Consider the following 24793-nt stretch of genomic DNA (forward strand, 5'->3'; position numbering starts at 1 on the left):
GTGTGTTTGTGTGTGTCTGTTTGTGAGATCAGGTGTCCAGGTATGACTGATTACCATGCACTGAATTCCAAAGTGATATACTAATCTACTGTGTGTGTGTGTGTGTGTGTGTGTGTGTGTGTGTGTGTGTGTGTGTGTGTGTGTGTGTGTGTGTGTGTGTGTGTGTGTGTGTGTGTGTGTGTGTGTGTGTGTGTGTGTGTGTGTGTGTGTGTGTGTGTGTGTGTGTGTGTGTGTGTGTGTGTGGATAAGGCCAAAACAAGCCAATAAGGCCAAAACAAGCCAAAACAAGCCGATCAGATAGTGATAACAGTGTCTCTCTGCGTCCCAAATGGGACCCTATTCCATACTGTAGTGCACTACTTTGACCGGAGCCCTATGAGCTCTCAGCAAACTCACCAGATGTTCAGCTACTGGCTCTCCAGGCTCTCCCTTGGGTCCAGGCAGGCCCTGGGGTCCCATCACATCTCCAGAGTCCCCCTAGGGAGAGAGATAGACAGACAGTCATCTCTACAGTACAGGGGGTTACTCTGAGTGACTGATGGGCCGTGTCATCTCTACAGTACAGGGGGTGACTCTGAGTGACTGATGCGCCGTGTCATCTCTACGGTACAGGGGGTGACTCTGAGTGACTGATGGGCCGTGTCATCTCTACAGTACAGGGGGTGACTGAGTGACTGATGGGCCGTGTCATCTCTACAGTACAGGGGGTGACTGAGTGACTGATGGGCCGTGTCATCTCTACAGTACAGGGGGTGACTGAGTGACTGATGGGCCGTGTCATCTCTACAGTACAGGGGGTGACTCTGAGTGACTGATGGGCCGTGTCATCTCTACAGTACAGGGGGTGACTGAGTGACTGATGCGCCGTGTCATCTCTACGGTACAGGGGGTGACTCTGAGTGACTGATGGGCCGTGTCATATCTACAGTACAGGGGGTGACTCTGAGTGACTGATGGGCCGTGTCATCTCTACAGTACAGGGGGTGACTCTGAGTGACTGATGGGCCGTGTCATCTCTACAGTACAGGGGGTGACTCTGAGTGACTGATGGGCCGTGTCATCTCTACAGTACAGGGGTGACTCTGAGTGACTGATGGGCCGTGTCATCTCTACAGTACAGGGGTGACTCTGAGTGACTGATGGGCCGTGTCATCTCTACAGTACAGGGGGTGACTCTGAGTGACTGATGGGCCGTGTCATATCTACAGTACAGGGGGTGACTCTGAGTGACTGATGGGCCGTGTCATCTCTACGGTACAGGGGGTGACTCTGAGTGACTGATGGGCCGTGTCATCTCTACGGTACAGGGGGTGACTCTGAGTGACTGATGGACCGTGTCATCTCTACGGTACAGGGGGTGACTCTGAGTGACTGATGGGCCGTGTCATCTCTACAGTACATGGGGTGACTCTGAGTGACTGATGGGCCGTGTCATCTCTACAGTACAGGGGGTGACTCTGAGTGACTGATGGGCCGTGTCATCTCTACGGTACAGGGGGTGACTCTGAGTGACTGATGGGCCGTGTCATCTCTACGTTACAGGGGGTGACTCTGAGTGACTGATGGGCCGTGTCATCTCTACAGTACAGGGGGTGACTCTGAGTGACTGATGGGCCGTGTCATCTCTACAGTACAGGGGGTGATTCTGAGTGACTGATGGGCCGTGTCATCTCTACGGTACAGGGGGTGACTCTGAGTGACTGATGGGCCGTGTCATCTCTACGGTACAGGGGGTGACTCTGAGTGACTGATGGGCCGTGTCATCTCTACGGTACAGGGGGTGACTCTAATTGACTGATGTTCACACGCAGCTAAGGAACGGGTGTAGGAGGGGGGTGAGGCTGGTGAGGCAGGTGGGAGTCAGGAGGGGAAAGCGGGGTATCTTTCACCCCACTTCACTATGAATGACAAACACAGTGTGGGAAGTTGGGGGGGGGGGTCAGAGGTTAAAGCTGAGGAAATCTGTCACCCCACTTCACTATGAATGACACACACAGTGTGGGAGGTAGGAGGGGGGAGTCAGAGGCTAAAGCTGAGGATATCTGTGTCACGCCTTGGTCATTGTATTTTGTGTTTTTGTTATATGTTTGGGTAGGCCAGGGTGTGACATGGGTTTATATGTTGTATTCGTATTGGGTTTTGTATTATTTGGGATTGCGGCTGATTAGGGGTGTGTCTAGTTAGGCTTGGCTGCCTGAGGCGATTCTCAATCAGAGTCAGGTGCTTGTCGTTGTCTCTGATTGAGAACCGTATTTAGACAGCCTGACTTTCGCTTTGTATTTTGTGGTTGTTTGTTCCTGTCTCTTTGTTGTAGTCACCAGATAGGCTGTAATTAGTTTCACGTTCCGTTTTGTTGTTTTTGTATTTAGTTCAGTTATTTCATGTACCGTTTACTTTCATTAAAGTCATGAGTAACCTACACGCTGCATTTCGGTCTGACTCTCTTCATTCAACAGACGAACAAAGTTACAGAAACACCCACCACCACTCACAGACCGAGCAGCGTGTGAACTGGCAGGATCTAAAGGAGGACGTTATGGACAGCAGAAGCATGGAGTATACTACGTGGGAAGAAATCGACAGGTGGGCGGCCGACCCAGAGCGAGTGCAGGAGCCCACCTGGGATTCCCTACAGCAATGCGAAGAGGGCTATAGACGTATGGAGTCGAAAAGGAAAGCACGGCGACGCAGAGCGAAAACCAAAACTAACGGGGAAAGCGCAGAGAGAGAGTGGCTGAGTCAGGAGTCAGACCTGAGCCTACTTTCCCTGTTAATTTTGAGGAGCAGCAATATGAGGACTTTTGGTCTTGGGAGATGATATTAGACGGTAAAGGACCCTGGGCGCAGCCGGGAGAATATCGCTGTCCCAAGGAAGAAATAGAAGCGAATAAGGCGGAGAGGCGCAGGTATGAGGATGCAGCACGGCGACGCGGTTGGAAGCCGGAAAAACAGCCCCAAAAAATTATTGGGGGGGCGGCTAGAAGGGAGAATAGTTATGCCAGGTAGGAGACCTGCGCATACTCCCTGTGCTCACCGTTGGGCTAGAGAGACCGGGCAGGCACCGTGTTATGCTATGGAGCGCACGGTGTTTCCAGTGCGGGTGCAGAGCCAGGTGCGGCACATACCAGCCCTTCCTATTGGCCGGCCTAGAGTGGGCATCGAGCCAGGTAAGCTTGGGCAGGCTCGGTGCTCAAGAGCTCCAGTGTGCCTGCACGGTCCGGTCTATCCAGAGCCACCTCTACACACCAGTCCTCCGGTAGAAGCTCCCCGCACCAGGCTTCTTGTGCGTGTCCTCGAGCCAGTACCACCAGTTCCAGCACCACGCACCAGGCCTCCAGTGCGCCTCGCCTGTTCAGCGCAGCCAGCGCTTTTCTCCTCTCCTGCGCTGCCGGAGTCTCCAGTCTGCCCAGCGCCGCCAGTGCTCCCAGTCGGCCCAGCGCGGCCAGTGCTCCCAGTCGGCCCAGCGCGGCCAGTGCTCCCAGTCGGCCCAGCGCGGCCAGTGCTCCCTGTCTGCCCAGCGCGGCCAGTGCTCCCAGTCTACCCGGCGCCGCCAGCGCCGCCAGTCTGCCCAGCACCGCTAGTGCTCCCAGTCTGCCCAGTGCTCCCAGTCTGCCCAGCGCCGCCAGTCTGCCCAGCGCCGCCAGTCTGCCCAGCGCCGCCAGCCTGCCCAGCGCCGCCAGCCTGCCCAGCGCCGCCAGTCTGCCCAGCGCCGCCAGTCTGCCCAGCGTCGCCAGTCTGCCAGGATCCGCCAGAAGTGCCAGTCAGCCATGATCTTCTAGATCGGCCAGACAACCTGAATCATCCAGTTCCACCAGCCAGCCAGGATTTACCGGAGCCTACTACCTGCCTGAGCTTCCTCTCAGTACTGGGCTTCCTCTCAGTACTGGGCTTCCTCTCAGTACTGGGCTTCCTCTCAGTACCGGGCTTCCCCTCAGTACCGGGCTTCCCCTCAGTACCGGGCTTCCCCTCAGTCCCGGGCTGCTTCGGTTCCGAGCTGCCCCTCTGTCCCGAGCTGCCCCTCTGTCCCGAGCTGCCCCTCTGTCCCGGGCTGCCCCTCTGTCCCGGGCTGCCCCTCTGTCCCGGGCTGCCCCTCTTTGTCCCGGGCTGCCCCTCTGTCCTGAGATGCCCCTCTGTCCTGAGATGCCCCTCTGTCCCGAGCTGCCCCTCTGTCCCAAGCTGCCTCTCTGTCCCGAGCTGCCCCTCTGTCCCGAGCTGCCCCTCAGTTATGTGGGGATCTGGGTGAGGACTATTAGGCCATGGTCGGCGGAGAAGGTGGATGATCCCAGGACGCGAAGGGGAGGAACTAGGACATTAATGGAGTGGGGTCCACGTCCCGAGCCAGAACCGCCACCATGGACAGACGCCCACCCGGACCCTCCCTATGCTCTTGAGGTGCGTCCGGGAGTCCGCACCTTAGGGGGGGTTCTGTCACGCCTTGGTCATTGTATTTTGTGTTTTTGTTATATGTTTGGGTAGTCCAGGGTGTGACATGGGTTTATATGTTGTATTCGTATTGGGGTTTGTATTATTTGGGATTGCGGCTGATTAGGGGTGTGTCTAGTTAGGCTTGGCTGCCTGAGGCGATTCTCAATCAGAGTCAGGTGCTTGTCGTTGTCTCTGATTGAGAAGCGTATTTAGACAGCCTGACTTTCGCTTTGTATTTTGTGGGTGTTTGTTCCTGTCTCTGTGTTGTAGTCACCAGATAGGCTGTAATTAGTTTCACGTTCCGTTTTGTTGTTTTTGTATTTAGTTCAGTTATTTCATGTACCGTTTACTTTCATTAAAGACATGAGTAACCTACACGCTGCATTTCGGTCTGACTCTCTTCATTCAACAGACGAACGACGTTACAATCTGTCACCCTACTGGAATCATTTCACACAACAACAGGGGTTAATTAGGAAATTACACCCCAAAACAATATTATTGTGTTTTTTTCATTAGTCCACAGCATGTTTGTGTGCGGGGAGGAAACAGACCCGGCAGTATTTTATAAACTGTAGCATACAGCCTTGTAAGAGATGGGTGTGTGTGTATAGGCCACGATAGAGCTGAGCTCACCATGCACAGTCTACAGGACTATACCCCAGTATGACCTCTTAATACAGGCTATACCCCAGTATAACCACTTAATACAGACTATACCCCAGTATAACCACTTAATACAGACTATACCCCAGTATAACCCCTTAATACAGACTATACCCCAGTATAACCCCTTAATACAGACTATACCCCAGTATAACCACTTAATACAGGCTACACCCCAGTATAACCACTTAATACAGGCTATACCCCAGTATAACCACTTAATACAGGCTATACCCCAGTATAACCACTTAATACAGGCTATACCCCAGTATAACCCCTTAATACAGACTATACCCCAGTATAACCCCTTAATACAGGCTATACCCCAGTATAACCACTTAATACAGACTATACCCCAGTATAACCCCTTAATACAGACTATACCCCAGTATAACCCCTTAATACAAGCTATACCCCAGTATAACCACTTAATACAGACTATACCCCAGTATAACCACTTAATACAGACTATACCCCAGTATAACCACTTAATACAGACTACACCCCAGTATAACCACTTAATACAGGCTATACCCCAGTATAATCCCTTAAAACAGGAAGGTAGTGGCTATACCCCAGTATAATCCCTTAAAACAGGAAGGTAGTGGCTATACCCCAGTATAATCCCTTAATACAGGCTATCCCCCAGTATAACCCCTTAATACAGGCTATACCCCAGTATAATCCCTTAAAACACGAAGGTAGTGGCTATCCCCCAGTATAACCCCTTAATACAGGCTATACCCCAGTATAATCCCTTAATACAGGCTATACCCCAGTATAACCCCTTAATACAGGAAGGTAGTGGCTATACCCCAGTATAACCCCTTAATACAGGAAGGTAGTGGCTATCCCCCAGTATAACCCCTTAATACAGGCTATACCCCAGTATAATCCCTTAAAACAGGAAGGTAGTGGCTATACCCCAGTATAACCCTTTAATACAGGAAGGTAGTGGCTATACCCCAGTATAATCCCTTAAAACAGGAAGGTAGTGGCTATACCCCAGTATAACCCCTTAAAACAGACTATACCCCACTATAATCCCTTAAAACAGGAAGGTAGTGGCTATACCCCAGTATAATCCCTTAAAACAGGAAGGTAGTGGCTATACCCCAGTATAATCCCTTAAAACAGGAAGGTAGTGGCTATACCCCAGTATAATCCCTTAAAACAGGAAGGTAGTGGCTATACCCCAGTATAATCCCTTAAAACAGGAAGGTAGTGGCTATACCCCAGTATAATCCCTTAAAACAGGAAGGTAGTGGCTATACCCCAGTATAATCCCTTAAAACAGGAAGGTAGTGGCTATACCCCAGTATAATCCCTTAAAACAGGAAGGTAGTGGCTATCCCCCAGTATAACCCCTTAATACAGGCTATACCCCAGTACAATCCCTTAAAACAGGAAGGTAGTGGCTATACCCCAGTATAACCCCTTAATACAGGAAGGTAGTGGCTATACCCCAGTATAATCCCTTAATACAGGATATACCCCAGTATAACCCCTTAATACAGGAAGGTAGTGGCTATACCCCAGTATAACCCCTTAATACAGGAAGGTAGTGGCTATCCCCCAGTATAACCCCTTAATACAGGCTATACCCCACTATAATCCCTTAAAACAGGAAGGTAGTGGCTATACCCCAGTATAATCCCTTAAAACAGGAAGGTAGTGGCTATACCCCAGTATAATCCCTTAAAACAGGAAGGTAGTGGCTATACCCCAGTATAATCCCTTAAAACAGGAAGGTAGTGGCTATACCCCAGTATAACCCCTTAATACAGGAAGGTAGTGGCTATACCCCAGTATAACCCCTTAATACAGGAAGGTAGTGGCTATACCCCAGTATAATCCCTTAATACAGGAAGTTAGTGGCTATACCCCAGTATAATCCCTTAATACAGGAAGGTAGTGGCTATACCCCAGTATAATCCCTTAAAACAGGAAGGTAGTGGCTATACCCCAGTATAACCCCTTAAAACAGGAAGGTAGTGGCTATACCCCAGTATAATCCTTTAAAACAGGAAGGTAGTGGCTATACCCCAGTATAATCCCTTAAAACAGGAAGGTAGTGGCTATACCCCAGTATAATCCCTTAATACAGGAAGGTAGTGGCTATACCCCAGTATAATCCCTTAAAACAGGAAGGTAGTGGCTATACCCCAGTATAATCCCTTAAAACAGGAAGGTAGTGGCTATACCCCAGTATAACCCCTTAAAACAGGAAGGTAGTGGCTATACCCCAGTATAATCCCTTAAAACAGGAAGGTAGTGGCTATACCCCAGTATAATCCCTTAAAACAGGAAGGTAGTGGCTATACCCCAGTATAATCCCTTAAAACAGGAAGGTAGTGGCTATACCCCAGTATAATCCCTTAAAACAGGAAGGTAGTGGCTATACCCCAGTATAATCCCTTAAAACAGGAAGGTAGTGGCTATACCCCAGTATAATCCCTTAAAACAGGAAGGTAGTGGCTATCCAATCTGATAGTCGTGCGTCATCCTCTATGGTGATGGTGAAACATCTGTCTAATGTCTGCAGGTCTGTTCTTAAAGGTGTAAGACTTGATTTGAAGCTCTACCTTGTTTCCTTTCAGACCGTCTCTACCAGGTGGTCCCTGGTCCCCCGACGATCCCTAGAAACGGAGGACGGAACAGAGACACATCTGTCAACCAGGTCTTCACACACACACACACACACACACACACACACACACACACACACACACACACACACACACACACACACACACACACACACACACACACACACACACACACACACACACACACACACACACACACACACACACACACACACACATATAGATGTGAACAGGTACACAAACACGTACAACTACTGCCCCCTCAACACACACACCCAACCTCCCATTACCATACAGACACATTTATCTCTCTCCTCCTCTCCGCATCAGCGGGCCCACCATGTTTCAACATCCTTTCCCTTTTCCAGGATGAAATGCCTCTCTTTCCCTCTCCTGCTTCTGAATAAAGACAGATACTCATTATAGGTACAGCAGGTGCAGCAACAGATTGGGGTCCATGCCTGCCTCTGCTCCCTCATAACGTAAAACGCTCCGATCTGCCTCTACCCACTAATTCATTCTCAAATTGAATTACTGATCGTCTGTGTAACAATTCAAGACTTTGCCCCCCTTTTGCCTTCATCAGCTCTCTTCTTCTCTCTCTTACTTTCTCTCCGTCTCGCCTCAGCGGTTTATCTATGTGTTTCCTTATTGTCCTTTGGTAGGTGTAGTTGGGGGAACAGTGGAACAGGGAGACATGAGAGAAGGAGGAAGATGAGATTGTTCTTTCAGGAGGGCTGGGGTCAATTCCATTTCAACTCAGGAACTAAATATATCTTCCATAATTGAAATAGATTTGACCACACCCCTGGTTCAAACAGTACTTAACACATGTATTTAAAGTAACATGTCTTTGACCACACCCCTGGTTCAAACAGTACTTAACACATGTATTTAAAGTAACATGTCTTTGACCACACCCCTGGTTCAAACAGTACTTAACACATGTATTTTAAGTAACATGTCTTTGACCACACCCCTGGTTCAAACAGTACTTAACACATGTATTTAAAGTAACATGTCTTTGACCACACCCCTGGTTCAAACAGTACTTAACACATGTATTTAAAGTAACATGTCTTTGACCACACCCCTGGTTCAAACAGTACTTAACACATGTATTTTAAGTAACATGTCTTTGACCACACCCCTGGTTCAAACAGTACTTAACACATGTATTTAAAGTAACATGTCTTTGACCACACCCCTGGTTCAAACAGTACTTAACACATGTATTTAAAGTAACATGTCTTTGACCACACCCCTGGTTCAAACGGTACTTAACACATGTATTTAAAGTAACATGTCTTTGACCACACCCCTGGTTCAAACAGTACTTAACACATGTATTTAAAGTAACATGTCTTTGACCACACCCCTGGTTCAAACGGTACTTAACACATGTATTTAAAGTAACATGTCTTTAACTCACCGTCTCTCCTGCAATCCCTGGGAGTCCGATGAGTCCACGAGGACCTTCTTTACCCTGGAAAACAGTCAGAGAAGTGTTAGAGTCTAATATCCCTTCTTCTAGTAATCACAGCCTGGCCCATGGTGACCTGCCTGTCTGGCTAACTGCAGGCAGCCCCAGCAATCACTCTCTGATTCAGAGAGTTGTATTACTGAGCTGCCAACTGTACACCCCAGTAAAGACATGTTGTTCTGGAGGCCTTTCTGGTCGCCAAAGGGGTTGGAAGTTGGATGCTAAAAAGAAGACATCTCAGAGGTGTTGGAACGGTGTAGACTGTAGCTAGCCACTAGACACCAGAGGGATATACTACAAAGTAGGTTTAATTAGTTAATCAGCTAACTTTGATAAATAACCAGAAATAACTGTTTGATTTTCTGGTTCATTCAGAAAGCTAAACGTATATGTATTTTTGGTTGTTCAGTCAATTAGACCAAGCCCATTTCAAGCTTATCTTTCTTTAAAAAATAAGGTTATTTGGGGATATTTACTTGCTAACTCGATCCTACTTTTTAGAATAGCGTTCAGGACATCCGGCAGTTTTATTTTAATTTTAATTTATAGTCTGGGATTCGACAGTTGTGTCAAGCTCAAAAGGCATTTAGAAGTTATATCTGTCATGAATCAAATGGGTAAATATCAAGAATTGAAAAGACCAATGAACCATTTCCCAAATACCAGACTGTAGGGGACAAACTGTAGGGGAAAAAAGAAGATTGCAGCAATCTTTTGGTGTTTGACCTGCTGTGAGAATTGCAGCAATCTGTCTGGTTTGGGAGCTTGACCATCCCCATTAGGTATCAGAGGGCAGTAGAGAAAAACAGGAGCTATTCAAGTGTTCTATAATAGTTACATTGAACGACCCACTTCCACTTACAGTCAACAGGTGGCCCAGCCTCGTTCTCTGGTGATAGAGACTTTGTTCTCTGGTGATAGAGACTCTTTGTTCTCTGGTGATAGAGACTCTTTGTTCTCTGGTGATAGAGACTCTTTGTTCTCTGGTGATAGTTTGATTATCTATCGGGTGTTTCCCTTTGGACCTCTGCGAGAGAGAGTAATGAGAGGAGAGAGAGAGAGAGAGAAGAGAGAGAGAGAGAGAGAGAGAGAGAGAGAGAGAGAGAGAGAGAGAGAGAGAGAGAGAGAGAGAGAGAGAGAGAGAGAGAGAGAGAGAGAGAGAGAGAGAGAGAGAGAGAGAGAGAGAGAGAGAGAGAGAGAGAGAGAGAGAGAGAGAGGAGAGAGAGAGAGAGAGAGAGAGAGAGAGAGAGAGAGAGAGAGAGAGAGAGAGAGAATGAGAGAGAGAGAGAGAGAGAGAGAGAGAGAGAGAGAGAGAGAGAGAGAGAGAGAGAGAGAGAGAGAGACAGAGAGAGAGAGAGAGAGAGACCATTTAAGGTTAGATTTGTTTTTCTCCACAATTACTCCAGGACATGTAAGACCCTGAGAAAATCTATTTAGCGTCTGGCTTCAAGAAAGAAAACCTACCAAACAGAGCAATTCAACTCCCAGTTTCTATTTAGTCTAGAAACACACTGTAATACATGACTTTTTATTCCTCAAATATCATGTCTTTGTGTACTGGGCTCCTATTCAATTCCAGGCTGCTCATATACAGTATCATGTGTATATGTCTTATTGTATATCATTGTGTACTTAACAATGATATACAATGTCAAAGGTCATATAGTACTCAGATCAGTGTAGATAACCAAACCCAATGTCAAAGGTTATACAGTACTCAGATCAGTGTAGATAACCAAACCCAATGTCAAAGGTCATATAGTACTCAGATCAGTGTAGATAACCAAACCTAATGTCGTATAGTACTCAGATCAGTGTAGATAACCAAACCTAATGTCGTATAGTACTCAGATCAGTGTAGATAACCAGACCTAATGTCAAAGGTCATATAGTACTCATACAGTACTCAGATCAGTGTAGATAACCAGACCTAATGTCAAAGGTCATACAGTACTCAGATCAGTGTAGATAACCAGACCTAATGTCAAAGGTCATACAGTACTCAGATCAGTGTAGATAACCAAACCTAATGTCAAAGGTCATATAGTACTCAGATCAGTGTAGATAACCAAACCTAATGTCAAAGGTCATAGTACTCAGATCAGTGTAGATAACCAAACCTAATGTCAAACCTAATGTCAAAGGTTATACAGTACTCAGATTAGTGTAGATAACCAAACCTAATGTCGTATAGTACTCAGATCAGTGTAGATAACCAAACCTAATGTCAAAGGTTATACAGTACTCAGATCAGTGTAGATAACCAGACCTAATGTCAAAGGTTATACAGTACTCAGGTCAGTGTAGATGAGGCCTTTAAAGTGTATGTAATGCTTGTTCTTCATCTGAATACTTAGACTGAACTGGTTACCTTGAAACCATGTGGTCCTTGGAGTCCTCTTTGTCCCTGAAGAAAAGGATCATATAAACCATTATCCTCATCCTGTAAATCCAATGTCTTTACACAAGAGACACACAATAGCACTGGTGTAAAGTACTTAAGATTTCTTTTTTAAAGTACTACTTAAGTACTTTTTGGGGGGCATCTGTACTTCACTATTTTTATTTTTGACAACTTTTACTTCACTATATTCCTAAAGAAAATTATTTACTTTTTACTTGATATATTTTCCATGTCACCCAAAAGTACAGGTTACATTTTGAATGCTTAGCAGGACATGAAAATGGTCCGATTCAACACTTATCAAGAGAACATCCCTGGTCATCCCTACTGCCTCTGATCTGGAGGACTCACTAAACAGAGAACATCCCTGGTCATCCCTACTGCCTCTGATCTGGAGGACTCACTAAACAGAGAACATCCCTGGTCATCCCTACTGCCTCTGATCTGGAGGACTCACTAAACAGAGAACATCCCTGGTCATCCCTACTGCCTCTGATCTGGGAGGACTCACTAAACAGAGAACATCCCTGGTCATCCCTACTGCCTCTGATCTGGAGGACTCACTAAACAGAGAACATCCCTGGTCATCCCTACTGCCTCTGATCTGGAGGACTCACTAAACAGAGAACATCCCTGGTCATCCCTACTGCCTCTGATCTGGAGGACTCACTAAACAGAGAACATCCCTGGTCATCCCTACTGCCTCTGATCTGGAGGACTCACTAAACAGAGAACATCCCTGGTCATCCCTACTGCCTCTGATCTGGTGGACTCACTAAACAGAGAACATCCCTGGTCATCCCTACTGCCTCTGATCTGGAGGACTCACTAAACAGAGAACATCTCTGGTCACCCCTACTGCCTCTGATCTGGAGGACTCACTAAACAGAGAACATCCCTGGTCATCCCTACTGCCTCTGATCTGGAGGACTCACTAAACAGAGAACATCCCTGGTCATCCCTACTGCCTCTGATCTGGCAGAATAATTCAACACAAATGGTTTGGTAATTATGTTTTAATGTTAGAGTGTGAGCCTGGCTAATTGTAAATAAATAAAACATGAAAATCGTGCTCACTAAACTGGTTTGCTTAACACAAGGAATTTGTACTTGTACTTTTGATACTTAAAACCAAATACTTCTAGATTTTTACTCAAAACAGAGAGTATTTTACTGGGTGACTTTTTATTCTATTAAGGAATCTTTACTTTTCTGGACTCAAGAATGAAAATGGGGTCCTTGTTCCACCACTGCACAATAGTAATCAATAGTAATCAACTCAGTCAGGTGACGTTAAGTGTGAGCCTTTTGAAAAAATAAAAACTATTACACTGTTTCTGAATGGCATTCATTCTAAAAAATACATGTAGCTATTGTTGAAGTCTTGTTTCTCAAGAATGGCATTCATTCTAAACCATGTAGCTATTGTTGAAGTCTTGTTTCTGAATGGCATTCATTCTAAACCATGTAGCTATTGTTGAAGTCTTGTTTCTGAATGGCATTCATTCTAAACCATGTAGCTATTGTTGAAGTCTTGTTTCTGAATGGCATTCATTCTAAACCATGTAGATATTGTTGAAGTCTTGTTTCTGAATGGCATTCATTCTAAACCATGTAGCTATTGTTGAAGTCTTGTTTCTGAATGGCATTCATTCTAAACCATGTAGCTATTGTTGAAGTCTTGTTTCTGAATGGCATTCATTCTAAACCATGTATCTATTGTTGAAGTCTATTACATTCATTCTAAACCCTGTAGCTATTGTTGAAGTCTATGACATTCATTCTAAACCCTGTATCTATTGTTGAAGTCTATGACATTCATTCTAAACCATGTAGCTATTGTTGAAGTCTATTACATTCATTCTAAACCCTGTATCTATTGTTGAAGTCTATTACATTCATTCTAAACCCTGTATCTATTGTTGAAGTCTATGACATTCATTCTAAACCCTGTATCTATTGTTGAAGTCTATGACATTCATTCTAAACCCTGTATCTATTGTTGAAGTCTATGACATTCATTCTAAACCCTGTATCTATTGTTGAAGTCTATTACATTCATTCTAAACCATGTATCTATTGTTGAAGTCTATGACATTCATTCTAAACCCTGTAACTATTGTTGAAGTCTATGACATTCATTCTAAACCCTGTAACTATTGTTGAAGTCTATGACATTCATTCTAAACCCTGTAACTATTGTTGAAGTCTTGTTTCTGACATTCATTCTAAACCCTGTAACTATTGTTGAAGTCTTGTTTCTGAATGGCATTCATTCTAAACCCTGTAACTATTGTTGAAGTCTTGTTTCTGAATGGCATTCATTCTAAACCCTGTAACTATTGTTGAAGTCTATGACATTCATTCTAAACCATGTAGCTATTGTTGAAGTCTATTACATTCATTCTAAACCCTGTATCTATTGTTGAAGTCTATTACATTCATTCTAAACCCTGTAGCTATTGTTGAAGTCTATGACATTCATTCTAAACCCTGTATCTATTGTTGAAGTCTATGACATTCATTCTAAACCCTGTATCTATTGTTGAAGTCTATGACATTCATTCTAAACCCTGTATCTATTGTTGAAGTCTATTACATTCATTCTAAACCATGTATCTATTGTTGAAGTCTATGACATTCATTCTAAACCCTGTAACTATTGTTGAAGTCTATGACATTCATTCTAAACCCTGTAACTATTGTTGAAGTCTATGACATTCATTCTAAACCCTGTAACTATTGTTGAAGTCTATGACATTCATTCTAAACCCTGTATCTATTGTTGAAGTCTATTGATTCATTCATTCTAAACCATTCTAAACCCTGTAACTATTGTTGAAGTCTATGACATTCATTCTAAACCCTGTAACTATTGTTGAAGTCTATGACATTCATTCTAAACCCTGTAACTATTGTTGAAGTCTATGACATTCATTCTAAACCCTGTATCTATTGTTGAAGTCTCATTGTGATGTGTGGCACAATAAAGATTGACCTCCTTTGAACTTTGGATCCTTTTTTTATATTTGATGATTATATTCTTTGCCAACAGCTCTTTCATACATGTTTAGGATGTATCCTAAATGGCAGCCTATTCCCTACATAGAAAACACAAAACCATAGTGTCCTCAGTAGTCATCATTAAGCTAAGGACCCTAGGACTAAACACCTCCCTCGGCAACTGGATCATGGACTTCCTGATGGGCCGCCCCCAGGTGGTAACGGTAGGCAACAACACATCTGCCACGCTGGGCCCCTCAGGGGTGCGTGCTTAGTCCTTTCCTTCCATGTACAAAAAATTATTAAATACTCCAGTCACTGAAGTCTAGGACCAAAAGGCTCCTTAACAGTTTCTACCCCCAAGCCATAAGACTGCTGAGCTTTTAATCTAATGCCCCCCAGACTATTTACCTCGCCCCTCCCAGACTATTTACATCGCCCCTCCCAGACTATTTACATCGCCCCTCCCAGACTATTTACATCGCCCCTCCCAGACTATTTACATCGCCCCTCCCAGACTATTTACATTGCCCCCACTGTATTTCGCCTCGTTATTGTTATGTCATTTTCTTGTTACTTTTTTCCCCATTATTTTTTCACTTTAGTTTATTTGGTAAATATTTTCTTAACTCTTCTTGAACTGCACTGTTGGTTAAAGGCTTGATAGTAAAAGCATTTCACGGTAAGGTCTGTTGTATTCGGCGCATGAGACAAATAATATTTGATTTGATTTGACACAGAGTCAAACTGTTTCTTGGTGCCGTGAACATCAATATATTAGGCTTCCTCTGATCTGGACCCATACTCACAAAGCATCCCAGAGTATGAGTGCTGATCTAGGATCAGTTTAGCGGATGAATAATGAAATGGATTAAATGGACAAGGGGGGAGCGGTTTTCTTTTACACTTGTTAATTATAGACAAATCATATGAACACTGTGAGCAGGTTGGTACATATCCTATCCTTACTGGATCACCCATTTCTCCTTTCTGGCCCTTGTCTCCTGATTCAGCCTCCTAAAATAAAATAGAAATAAGGTCATTATGAAATACAGAACATTTGATATAAAAATAACTTTCATCAAGGTAACACAAAAGATTGAGTTAGCAGTCAGAGCACGACTGCCGTTATGACTGAACAGAAGGTAAAGGTAACTACGTAGGATGTTTCTACTTACAGAGCCAGACAGATGTCTCAGTCCATGAGCTGTCATTTCCTGGATGGAAAGGACAGACAAGATAGAAGATAGAAAATGAGCTGTCTTCTTCATCGTCACTTATTCGGTAGGTAAGACGTACCACCTAACCTCCCTTATTGAATGCACTCGGCTCGGCACTCGGCTCGGGCACTCGGCTCGGCACTCGGCTCGGCACTCGGCTCGGCACTCGGCTCGGGCACTCGGCCCGGCACTCGGCCCGGCACTCGGCCCGGCACTCGGCCCGGCACTCGGCTCGGCACTCGGCTCGGCACTCGGCTCGGCACTCGGCCCGGCACTCGGCCCGGCACTCGGCCTGGCACTCGGCTCGGCACTCGGCTCGGCACTCGGCTCGGCACTCGGCCCGGCACTCGGCTCGGCACTCGGCCCGGCACTCGGCTTGGCACTCGGCTCGGCAGTTGGGGTTGTCAGAGTCAAACTAAACAAGCCTTTTAAGAGAGAAAAGGAGGGGAGGGGTGTTTTCGGTGAAACTAAAGACGAGTGCCTGTCTGTCACTAGACCCTCTTCCACTAGACTAGCCCCTCTGCCTGTACGCCCCAAATGGCCCCTATTCTCTATTAAAGTGGGGGTAAATAGTACCATAGGGCTCTGGTCAAAAGTAGTGCACTATGTAGTGAATAGGTTGCCATTTGGGATGTATTTTGAGAGTCAGTCCCGGAATCGACCAATCATTGTTGTGGGGATACAAAGCCCCCCTGTGGAGTAGTCCTCCAGGAGGGTATGGATCGTTAAAGGTCCCGTGTGTATCCCAAATGGCTTCCTCTTCCCTTTATAGTGCCCATTGGGCTCTGGTCAAAAGTAGTGCACTATATAGGGAATAGGTTGCCATCTGGGACGCATTCCCACAGTAACGGAAAGTCGACTTTTCAAGCTTTATTTAATTTATTTTTATTTAAAATTATGTCCTGAGCTTTCCAATGATTTTGTACCACAATTGCAGCCGAGAAATCTGCAATTATGTGAACATGTGTTTTTGGTAGCTTCAAGTTCAACATCTGACATGCTGACCACACCGCTCGCGTTACCAAATAAATTTACACATGTTATTCAACCATCGCACCAACGAGCGTCTGTGTTGCCAGGCGCTAAAATAGAAGTTGCTTCTATTTGTGGCACAGAACGCCCTGCAAGTCCTGCCTCTCCCATCTCCTCATTGGTTAATAGAAGCAGATACCCATGTGCCATCTCCTCATTGGTTATACCCACAGGGGTGATTGAAAGATGACCTGAGGTCGGTCGTCGTCATGGTAATAGTTTTAGATGCCAATCGCCATATAAAGTCCAAAAAAGAATAAGCCTGGAAGGAGGTGAGGTGACTAGAAACGATTCGGTTGACTGTTTTATGTGTGGATTAATTTTCAGAGTAGAGGACCTTGTGCATTTCAGGTAAAATAACAACTCAACGTTGTTATAAATGTTTAATGCTTTTTGACCTGTCACCAAATTAATATAATTGGTTCAGAGTTTGTTTTGATATTTCAACCTGCGTGTCGTGATAGCGTTTGGTGTGGGGGGACAAAATCAATTTGTGCACGATAGCGGTTTGGGTACGGTGTTAGTCTGCCTCCAAAAGCTTGCAAAAATAAATAAATAATTCTATTGAACAAGTATGTCAATTTATTCCAACCCTGTTCCTTGTCTTCCTGTTCTTCTGTGTCTGTCTGGTCGAGCCGGGTTATTTTAGTGGTAATACATTTTGTTTGGGCTTTCATTTCAACATCTCAGACTGCTATAAATATCTATTTACAAGTTTGTCAATTCGTTCTAATCTTTTAGCCTTCTGCTCTTGTTCATAGCTTCGCCTATTATTCTGTGTCTGTCTGGTCAAGGGCTACGTGTGGGCTATCTGTGGGTCATGGAGGGCCATGCAGTAAAACGATGTCCTGATCTTTCCTGTGATGTCGTATAACAAGTTCAGTGTGGAAATCAGCCTTTCAGTGCTTCAGGTTCCAAATACCAGTCTGCCTCCTAAAGCAATTTGTTCTAATCTTGTCTCTTATATCTGTAGCCTTCAGTCAGAGTCTGGTCAAGGGCCACGTGTGGGCTGTCTGTGGGTCATGGGGGGTCACGCATGCCTATAACCCCGCCTGGTGGTTCCTCCTCTGCACTAATGAACAGGAGGGTAATGGTCTGAACCCTGGTTTCTGCAGAGTCATGGAATTAAACGCTTTACTGCAGAAATGATCCCACTGTGTCTCAAATGGCACCCTATTCCCTATATAGTGCACTACCATTGACCAGAGCCCAATGGTACCCTACTCCCTATATAGTGCACTACAATTGACCAGAGCCCTATGGTACCCTATTCCCTATACAGTGCACTACCATTGACCAGAGCCCTATGGTACCCTATTCCCTATATAGTGCATTCTCTCGATACAGCCTGGAATCGAACCAGGGACTTTGGTGACCCCTCGCACACTGAGATGCAGTGCCTTAGACTGCTGTGCCACTCGGGAGCCCCCTATTTAATTGAGATTGGAGCTAAATAATCAAACAGACAAACATTTATGAATTGATAAATGACTTTTCTGAATGTCTGAATTGTAAATGAACGTACTCCAAAGCCACTAATGTAGAACAGAGAGGATTGGATAGATGGATGGAAGCAATGTGGTGACATCTCCCACCTAGCCAATCAGAAATGAAGCTATTAATTAAGCTATTACAATAAAGAGTATAGCTACTTGTCCAATCCTCTCAGATCTAGTGTGTCTATCAGGAGTGGTCGCTAGGTGGGGATTTGGCATTCGACAATTGGCATAGTTGATTTAGCATTTAGAAACCGTTTGGAAGCCGCACGATTAATTGATTGACTGAATGTATTTGATAATTATAAGTAGAAGGCTGCCCCAGCCAGAGACATCAGCACATGATAACATACTGGACTTTGGGTGTTCCAACCAAACCTCAGAAAACTGTAGGCCTAAAATAGCAATATCATTTTAAATCATTTTGCTCCCTTATCGCTTCAATCTTAAAAATCAATTTCAAAATGTAGTCCAGTTAATTGAGTCCGATTAAGTGGTTCTGATAGAACTTCTTACACAAATAATTGCAAGGCAAGAAAAGGCTTTATAGCCATTAAGGGGGACTCATCACCTGCCACTGTTCAGTTGTAAATGAAACGTTGAAGAACAAGTGGACCAGACTCCAGATAAGGGATTCATATTAAATGGCACCCTATTGCCTATTTAGTGCACCTCTTTAGACCAGGGTCCATAGGGAACCATTTGGGACACATTCAGTGAAAGACATCAGTAGTCGGAGCATGCATGTTACACAAGTAGTCACTACGTAGGGAATGGGGTGCCATTTGGGAGGCAGACAGAGTGATATAAAGTAGTAGTAGGAGAAGGAGTTCATTAGTGTAGAGGGAATATTTGTTCCGCGTGCGGTGATGTGACGTTGGCTCGGTGCCACTTGGATCCGCGGCTAAACAAGAAACCAGGAGTTGAATTATGAAGAAGGACAGATCTCAGAGGAGTCTGGGAATAGTCTGTTGTTCTCACTACTATTACCTGTCTGGATGGTCTACCAAAGGTCTACCTGTCCATTGGGGTCACATACTAGCCTTTTTATATACCGAGTTGACATGCACCAGTAAAGGCCCATTACAATTACATAGTCAGGTCATGTACGTGTAGATTCAGGATTGTCTTTGAGAGATCAGAGGAGACAGAGCATGGATTGCAGGTACTCTCAGATCTGAAAAACATGTAGCCCAAACATTGTGAATGTAGAGCAGGGATAATGTACTGAACCAACACCGACTGTAGAGTCCAGGCTAGTCTTGTTTACGCCCCTCAGTTACTCCTCTCTCCAATAACTCCAAAATAAACTACAGTACAGAACTGTAAAACAGTCTCTTAGAAAATATGACTGTATGTGTCATGTTTTGTCATTTATTATCATGTCTTGTCCCTGTGCTCCCCATTCTATTCGTTTCCCTCTGCTGGTCTTATTAGGTTCTTTCCCTCTTTCTATCCCTCTCTCTCCCCCTCCCTCTCTCACTCTCTCGCTCTCTCTTCTCTCTATCGTTCCGTTCCTGCTCCCAGCTGTTCCTATTCCCCTAATCATCATTTAGCCTTCCCACACCTGTTCCCGATCCTTTTCCCTGATTAGAGTCCCTATTTCTCTCCTTGTTTCCCGTACCTGCCCTGTCGGATCCTCATTTATATTCACCGTGCTGTGTCTATGTTTTGCCCTGTCGTGTCGTGTTTCCCTCAGATGCTGCGTGGTGAGCAGGTGTCTGAGTCTGCTAGGTTCAAGTGCCTTCCCGAGGCAACCTGCAGTTCTCGATCAAGTCTCCAGTCTGTTCTCGTCTTTACGTGTAGTATTATGCTTTTTGTTTTGTAATGTTTATTCTGGATTAAATACTCTGTTTTTGCCAAGTCGCTTTTGGGTCCTCATTCACCAGCATGACAGAAGGATCCGAACGAGGAATGGACCCAGCGACTACAGACGCTCGTAACACTGCCGTCGAGATCCAAGGAGCCATGCTCGGCAGACACGAGCAGGAATTGTCTGCTGCTCGCCATGCCGTGGAGAGCCTGGCCGCTCAGGTTTCCGACCTCTCTGGACAGTTCCAGAGTCTTCGTCTCGTGCCACCTGTTACTTCCTGGCCTGCCGAGCCTCCAGAACCTAGGGTTAATAACCCACCTTGCTACTCCGGGCAGCCCACTGAGTGCCGCTCCTTTCTCACCCAGTGTGAGATTGTGTTCTCTCTCCAACCCAACACATACTCTAGAGAGAGAGCTCGGGTTGCTTACGTCATTTCACTCCTTACTGGCCGGGCCCGAGAGTGGGGCACAGCTATCTGGGAGGCAAGGGCTGATTGTTCTAACAATTACCAGAACTTTAAAGAGGAGATGATTCGGGTTTTTGACCGTTCAGTTTTTGGTGGGGAGGCTTCTAGGGTCCTGGCTTCCCTATGCCAAGGTGATCGATCCATAACGGATTACTCTATAGAGTTTCGTACTCTTGCTGCCTCTAGTGACTGGAACGAGCCGGCGCTGCTCGCTCGTTTTCTGGAGGGACTCCACACAGTGGTCAAAGATGAGATTCTCTCTCGGGAGGTTCCTTCCAGTGTGGACTCTTTGATTGCTCTCGCCATCCGCATAGAACGACGGGTAGATCTTCGTCACCAGGCTCGTGGAAGAGAGCTCGCATCAACGGTGTTTCCCTGCTCCGCATCGCAACCATCTCCCTCCTCTGGCTCTGAGACTGAGCCCATGCAGCTGGGAGGGATTCGCATCTCGACTAAGGAGAGGGAACGGAGGATCACCAACCCCCTGTGCCTCTATTGCGGATTTGATGGACATTTTGTTAATTCATGTCCAGTAAGAGGCCAGAGCCCATCAGTAAGCGGAGGGCTACTGGTGAGCGCTACTACTCAGGTCTCTTCATCTAGATCTTGTACTACTATGTCGGTCCATCTACGCTGGACCGGTTCGGGTGCTACATGCAGTGCCTTGATTGACTCTGGGGCTGAGGGTTGTTTCATGGACGAAGCATGGGTTCGGAAACATAACATTCCTTTCAGACAGTTAGACAAGCCTACGCCCATGTTTGCCTTAGATGGTAGTCATCTTCCCAGTATCAGATTTTAGACACTACCTTTAACTCTCACAGTATCTGGTAACCACAGTGAGACTATTTCTTTTTTGATTTTTCGTTCACCTTTCACACCTGTTGTTTTGGGTCATCCCTGGCTAGTATGTCATAATCCTTCTATTAATTGGTCTTGTAATTCTATCCTATCCTGGAACGTATCTTGTCATGTGAAGTGCTTAATGTCTGCCATCCCTCCCATTTCTTCTGTCCCCACTTCTCAGGAGGAACCTGGCGATTTGACAGGAGTGCCGGAGGAATATCATGATCTGCGCACGGTCTTCAGTCGGTCCCGAGCCAACTCCCTTCCTCCTCACCGGTCGTATGATTGTAGTATTGATCTCCTTCCGGGGACCACTCCTCCTCGGGGTAGACTATACTCTCTGTCGGCTCCCGAACGTAAGGCTCTCGAGGATTATTTATCTGTGTCTCTTGACGCCGGTACCATAGTGCCTTCTTCCTCTCCGGCCGGGGCGGGGTTCTTTTTGTTAAGAAGAAGGACGGTACTCTGCGCCCCTGCGTGGATTATCGAGGGCTGAATGACATAACGGTTAAGAATCGTTATCCGCTTCCCCTTATGTCATCAGCCTTCGAGATTCTGCAGGGAGCCAGGTGCTTTACTAAGTTGGACCTTCGTAACGCTTACCATCTCGTGCGCATCAGAGAGGGGGACGAGTGGAAAACGGCGTTTAACACTCCGTTAGGGCATTTTGAGTACTGGGTTCTGCCGTTTGGTCTCGCCAATGCGCCAGCTGTTTTTCAGGCATTAGTTAATGATGTTCTGAGAGACATGCTGAACATCTTTGTTTTTGTCTATCTTGACGATATCCTGATTTTTTCACCGTCACTCGAGATTCATGTTCAGCACGTTCGACGTGTTCTACAGCGCCTTTTAGAGAATTGTCTCTACGTAAAGGCTGAGAAGTGCTCTTTTCATGTCTCCTCCGTTACTTTTCTCGGTTCCGTTATTTCCGCTGAAGGCATTCAGATGGATTCCGCTAAGGTCCAAGCTGTCAGTGATTGGCCCGTTCCAAGGTCACGTGTCGAGTTGCAGCGCTTTTTAGGTTTCGCTAATTTCTATCGGCGTTTCATTCGTAATTTCGGTCAAGTTGCTGCCCCTCTCACAGCTCTTACTTCTGTTAAGACGTGTTTTAAGTGGTCCGGTTCCGCCCAGGAGCTTTTGATCTTCTAAAAGAACGTTTTACGTCCGCTCCTATCCTCGTTACTCCTGACGTCACTAGACAATTCATTGTCGAGGTTGACGCTTCAGAGGTAGGCGTGGGAGCCATTCTATCCCAGCGCTTCCAGTCTGACGATAAGGTTCATCCTTGCGCTTATTTTTCTCATCGCCTGTCGCCATCTGAGCGCAACTATGATGTGGGTAACCGTGAACTGCTCGCCATCCGCTTAGCCCTAGGCGAATGGCGACAGTGGTTGGAGGGGGCGACCGTTCCTTTTGTCGTTTGGACAGACCATAAGAACCTTGAGTACATCCGTTCTGCCAAACGACTTAATGCCCGTCAAGCTCGTTGGGCGTTGTTTTTCGCTCGTTTCGAGTTTGTGATTTCTTACCGTCCGGGTAGCAAGAACACCAAGCCTGATGCCTTATCCCGTCTGTTTAGTTCTTCTGTGGCTTCTACTGATCCCGAGGGGATTCTTCCTTATGGGCGTGTTGTCGGGTTGACAGTCTGGGGAATTGAAAGACAGGTTAAGCAAGCACTCACGCACACTGCGTCGCCGCACGCTTGTCCTAGTAACCTCCTTTTCGTTCCTGTTTCCACTCGTCTGGCTGTTCTTCAGTGGGCTCACTCTGCCAAGTTAGCTGGTCATCCCGGTGTTCGAGGCACTCTTGCGTCTATTCGCCAGCGATTTTGGTGGCCGACTCAGGAGCGTGACACGCGCCGTTTCGTGGCTGCTTGTTCGGACTGCGCGCAGACTAAGTCGGGTAACTCTCCTCCTGCCGGTCGTCTCAGACCGCTCCCCATTCCTTCTCGACCATGGTCTCACATCGCCCTAGACTTCATTACCGGTCTGCCTTTGTCTGCGGGGAAGACTGTGATTCTTACGGTTGTCGATAGGTTCTCTAAGGCGGCACATTTCATTCCCCTCGCTAAACTTCCTTCCGCTAAGGAGACGGCACAAATCATTATCGAGAATGTGTTCAGAATTCATGGCCTCCCGTTAGACGCCGTTTCAGACAGAGGCCCGCAATTCACGTCACAGTTTTGGAGGGAGTTCTGTCGTTTGATTGGTGCGTCCGTCAGTCTCTCTTCCGGGTTTCATCCCCAGTCTAACGGTCAAGCAGAGAGGGCCAATCAGACGATTGGTCGCATACTACGCAGCCTTTCTTTCAGAAACCCTGCGTCTTGGGCAGAACAGCTCCCTGGGCAGAATACGCTCACAACTCGCTTCCTTCGTCTGCTACCGGGTTATCTCCGTTTCAGAGTAGTCTGGGTTACCAGCCTCCTCTATTCTCTTCCCAGCTTGCCGAGTCCAGCGTTCCCTCCGCTCAAGCGTTTGTCCAACGTTGTGAGCGCACCTGGAGGAGGGTGAGGTCTGCACTTTGCCGCTACAGGGCACAGACTGTGAGAGCCGCCAATAAACGCAGGATTAAGAGTCCTAGGTATTGTTGCGGCCAGAGAGTGTGGCTTTCCACTCGCAACCTTCCTCTTACGACAGCTTCTCGTAAGTTGACTCCGCGGTTCATTGGTCCGTTCCGTGTCTCCCAGGTCGTCAATCCTGTCGCTGTGCGACTGCTTCTTCCGCGACATCTTCGTCGCGTCCATCCTGTCTTCCATGTCTCCTGTGTTAAGCCCTTTCTTCGCACCCCCGTTCGTCTTCCCTCCCCCCCTCCCGTCCTTGTCGAGAGCGCACCTATTTACAAGGTACATAAGATCATGGACATGCGTTCTCGGGGACGGGGTCACCAATACTTAGTGGATTGGGAGGGTTACGGTCCTGAGGAGAGGAGTTGGGTTCCGTCTCGGGACGTGCTGGACCGTTCACTCATTGATGATTTCCTCCGTTGCCGCCAGGATTCCTCCTCGAGTGCGCCAGGAGGCGCTCGGTGAGTGGGGGGGTACTGTCATGTTTTGTCATTTATTATCATGTCTTGTCCCTGTGCTCCCCATTCTATTCGTTTCCCTCTGCTGGTCTTATTAGGTTCTTTCCCTCTTTCTATCCCTCTCTCTCCCCCTCCCTCTCTCACTCTCTCGCTCTCTCTTCTCTCTATCGTTCCGTTCCTGCTCCCAGCTGTTCCTATTCCCCTAATCATCATTTAGCCTTCCCACACCTGTTCCCGATCCTTTTCCCTGATTAGAGTCCCTATTTCTCTCCTTGTTTCCCGTACCTGCCCTGTCGGATCCTCATTTAT

At 46.4% G+C, this 24793-nt stretch overlaps 1 protein-coding gene across 1 annotated transcript in view; it reads right to left on the minus strand.

The window, feature by feature from the left end:
- LOC124038795 (collagen alpha-1(XIX) chain-like) overlaps positions 1-24793 on the minus strand; it is a 238629-nt gene that overhangs the window by 28426 nt on the left and 185410 nt on the right. Inside the window, exons 15-19 of the mRNA XM_046354858.1 lie at positions 15769-15807; positions 15560-15607; positions 9133-9186; positions 7677-7730; positions 397-477 (exon numbers count right to left, since the gene is read on the minus strand). Coding sequence (XP_046210814.1) covers positions 397-477; positions 7677-7730; positions 9133-9186; positions 15560-15607; positions 15769-15807 — 276 coding nt within the window. The remainder of the gene's footprint in view (positions 1-396; positions 478-7676; positions 7731-9132; positions 9187-15559; positions 15608-15768; positions 15808-24793) is intronic.

This window comes from Oncorhynchus gorbuscha, linkage group LG06, assembly GCF_021184085.1.
Source record: "Oncorhynchus gorbuscha isolate QuinsamMale2020 ecotype Even-year linkage group LG06, OgorEven_v1.0, whole genome shotgun sequence".
NCBI lineage: Eukaryota > Metazoa > Chordata > Actinopteri > Salmoniformes > Salmonidae > Oncorhynchus > Oncorhynchus gorbuscha.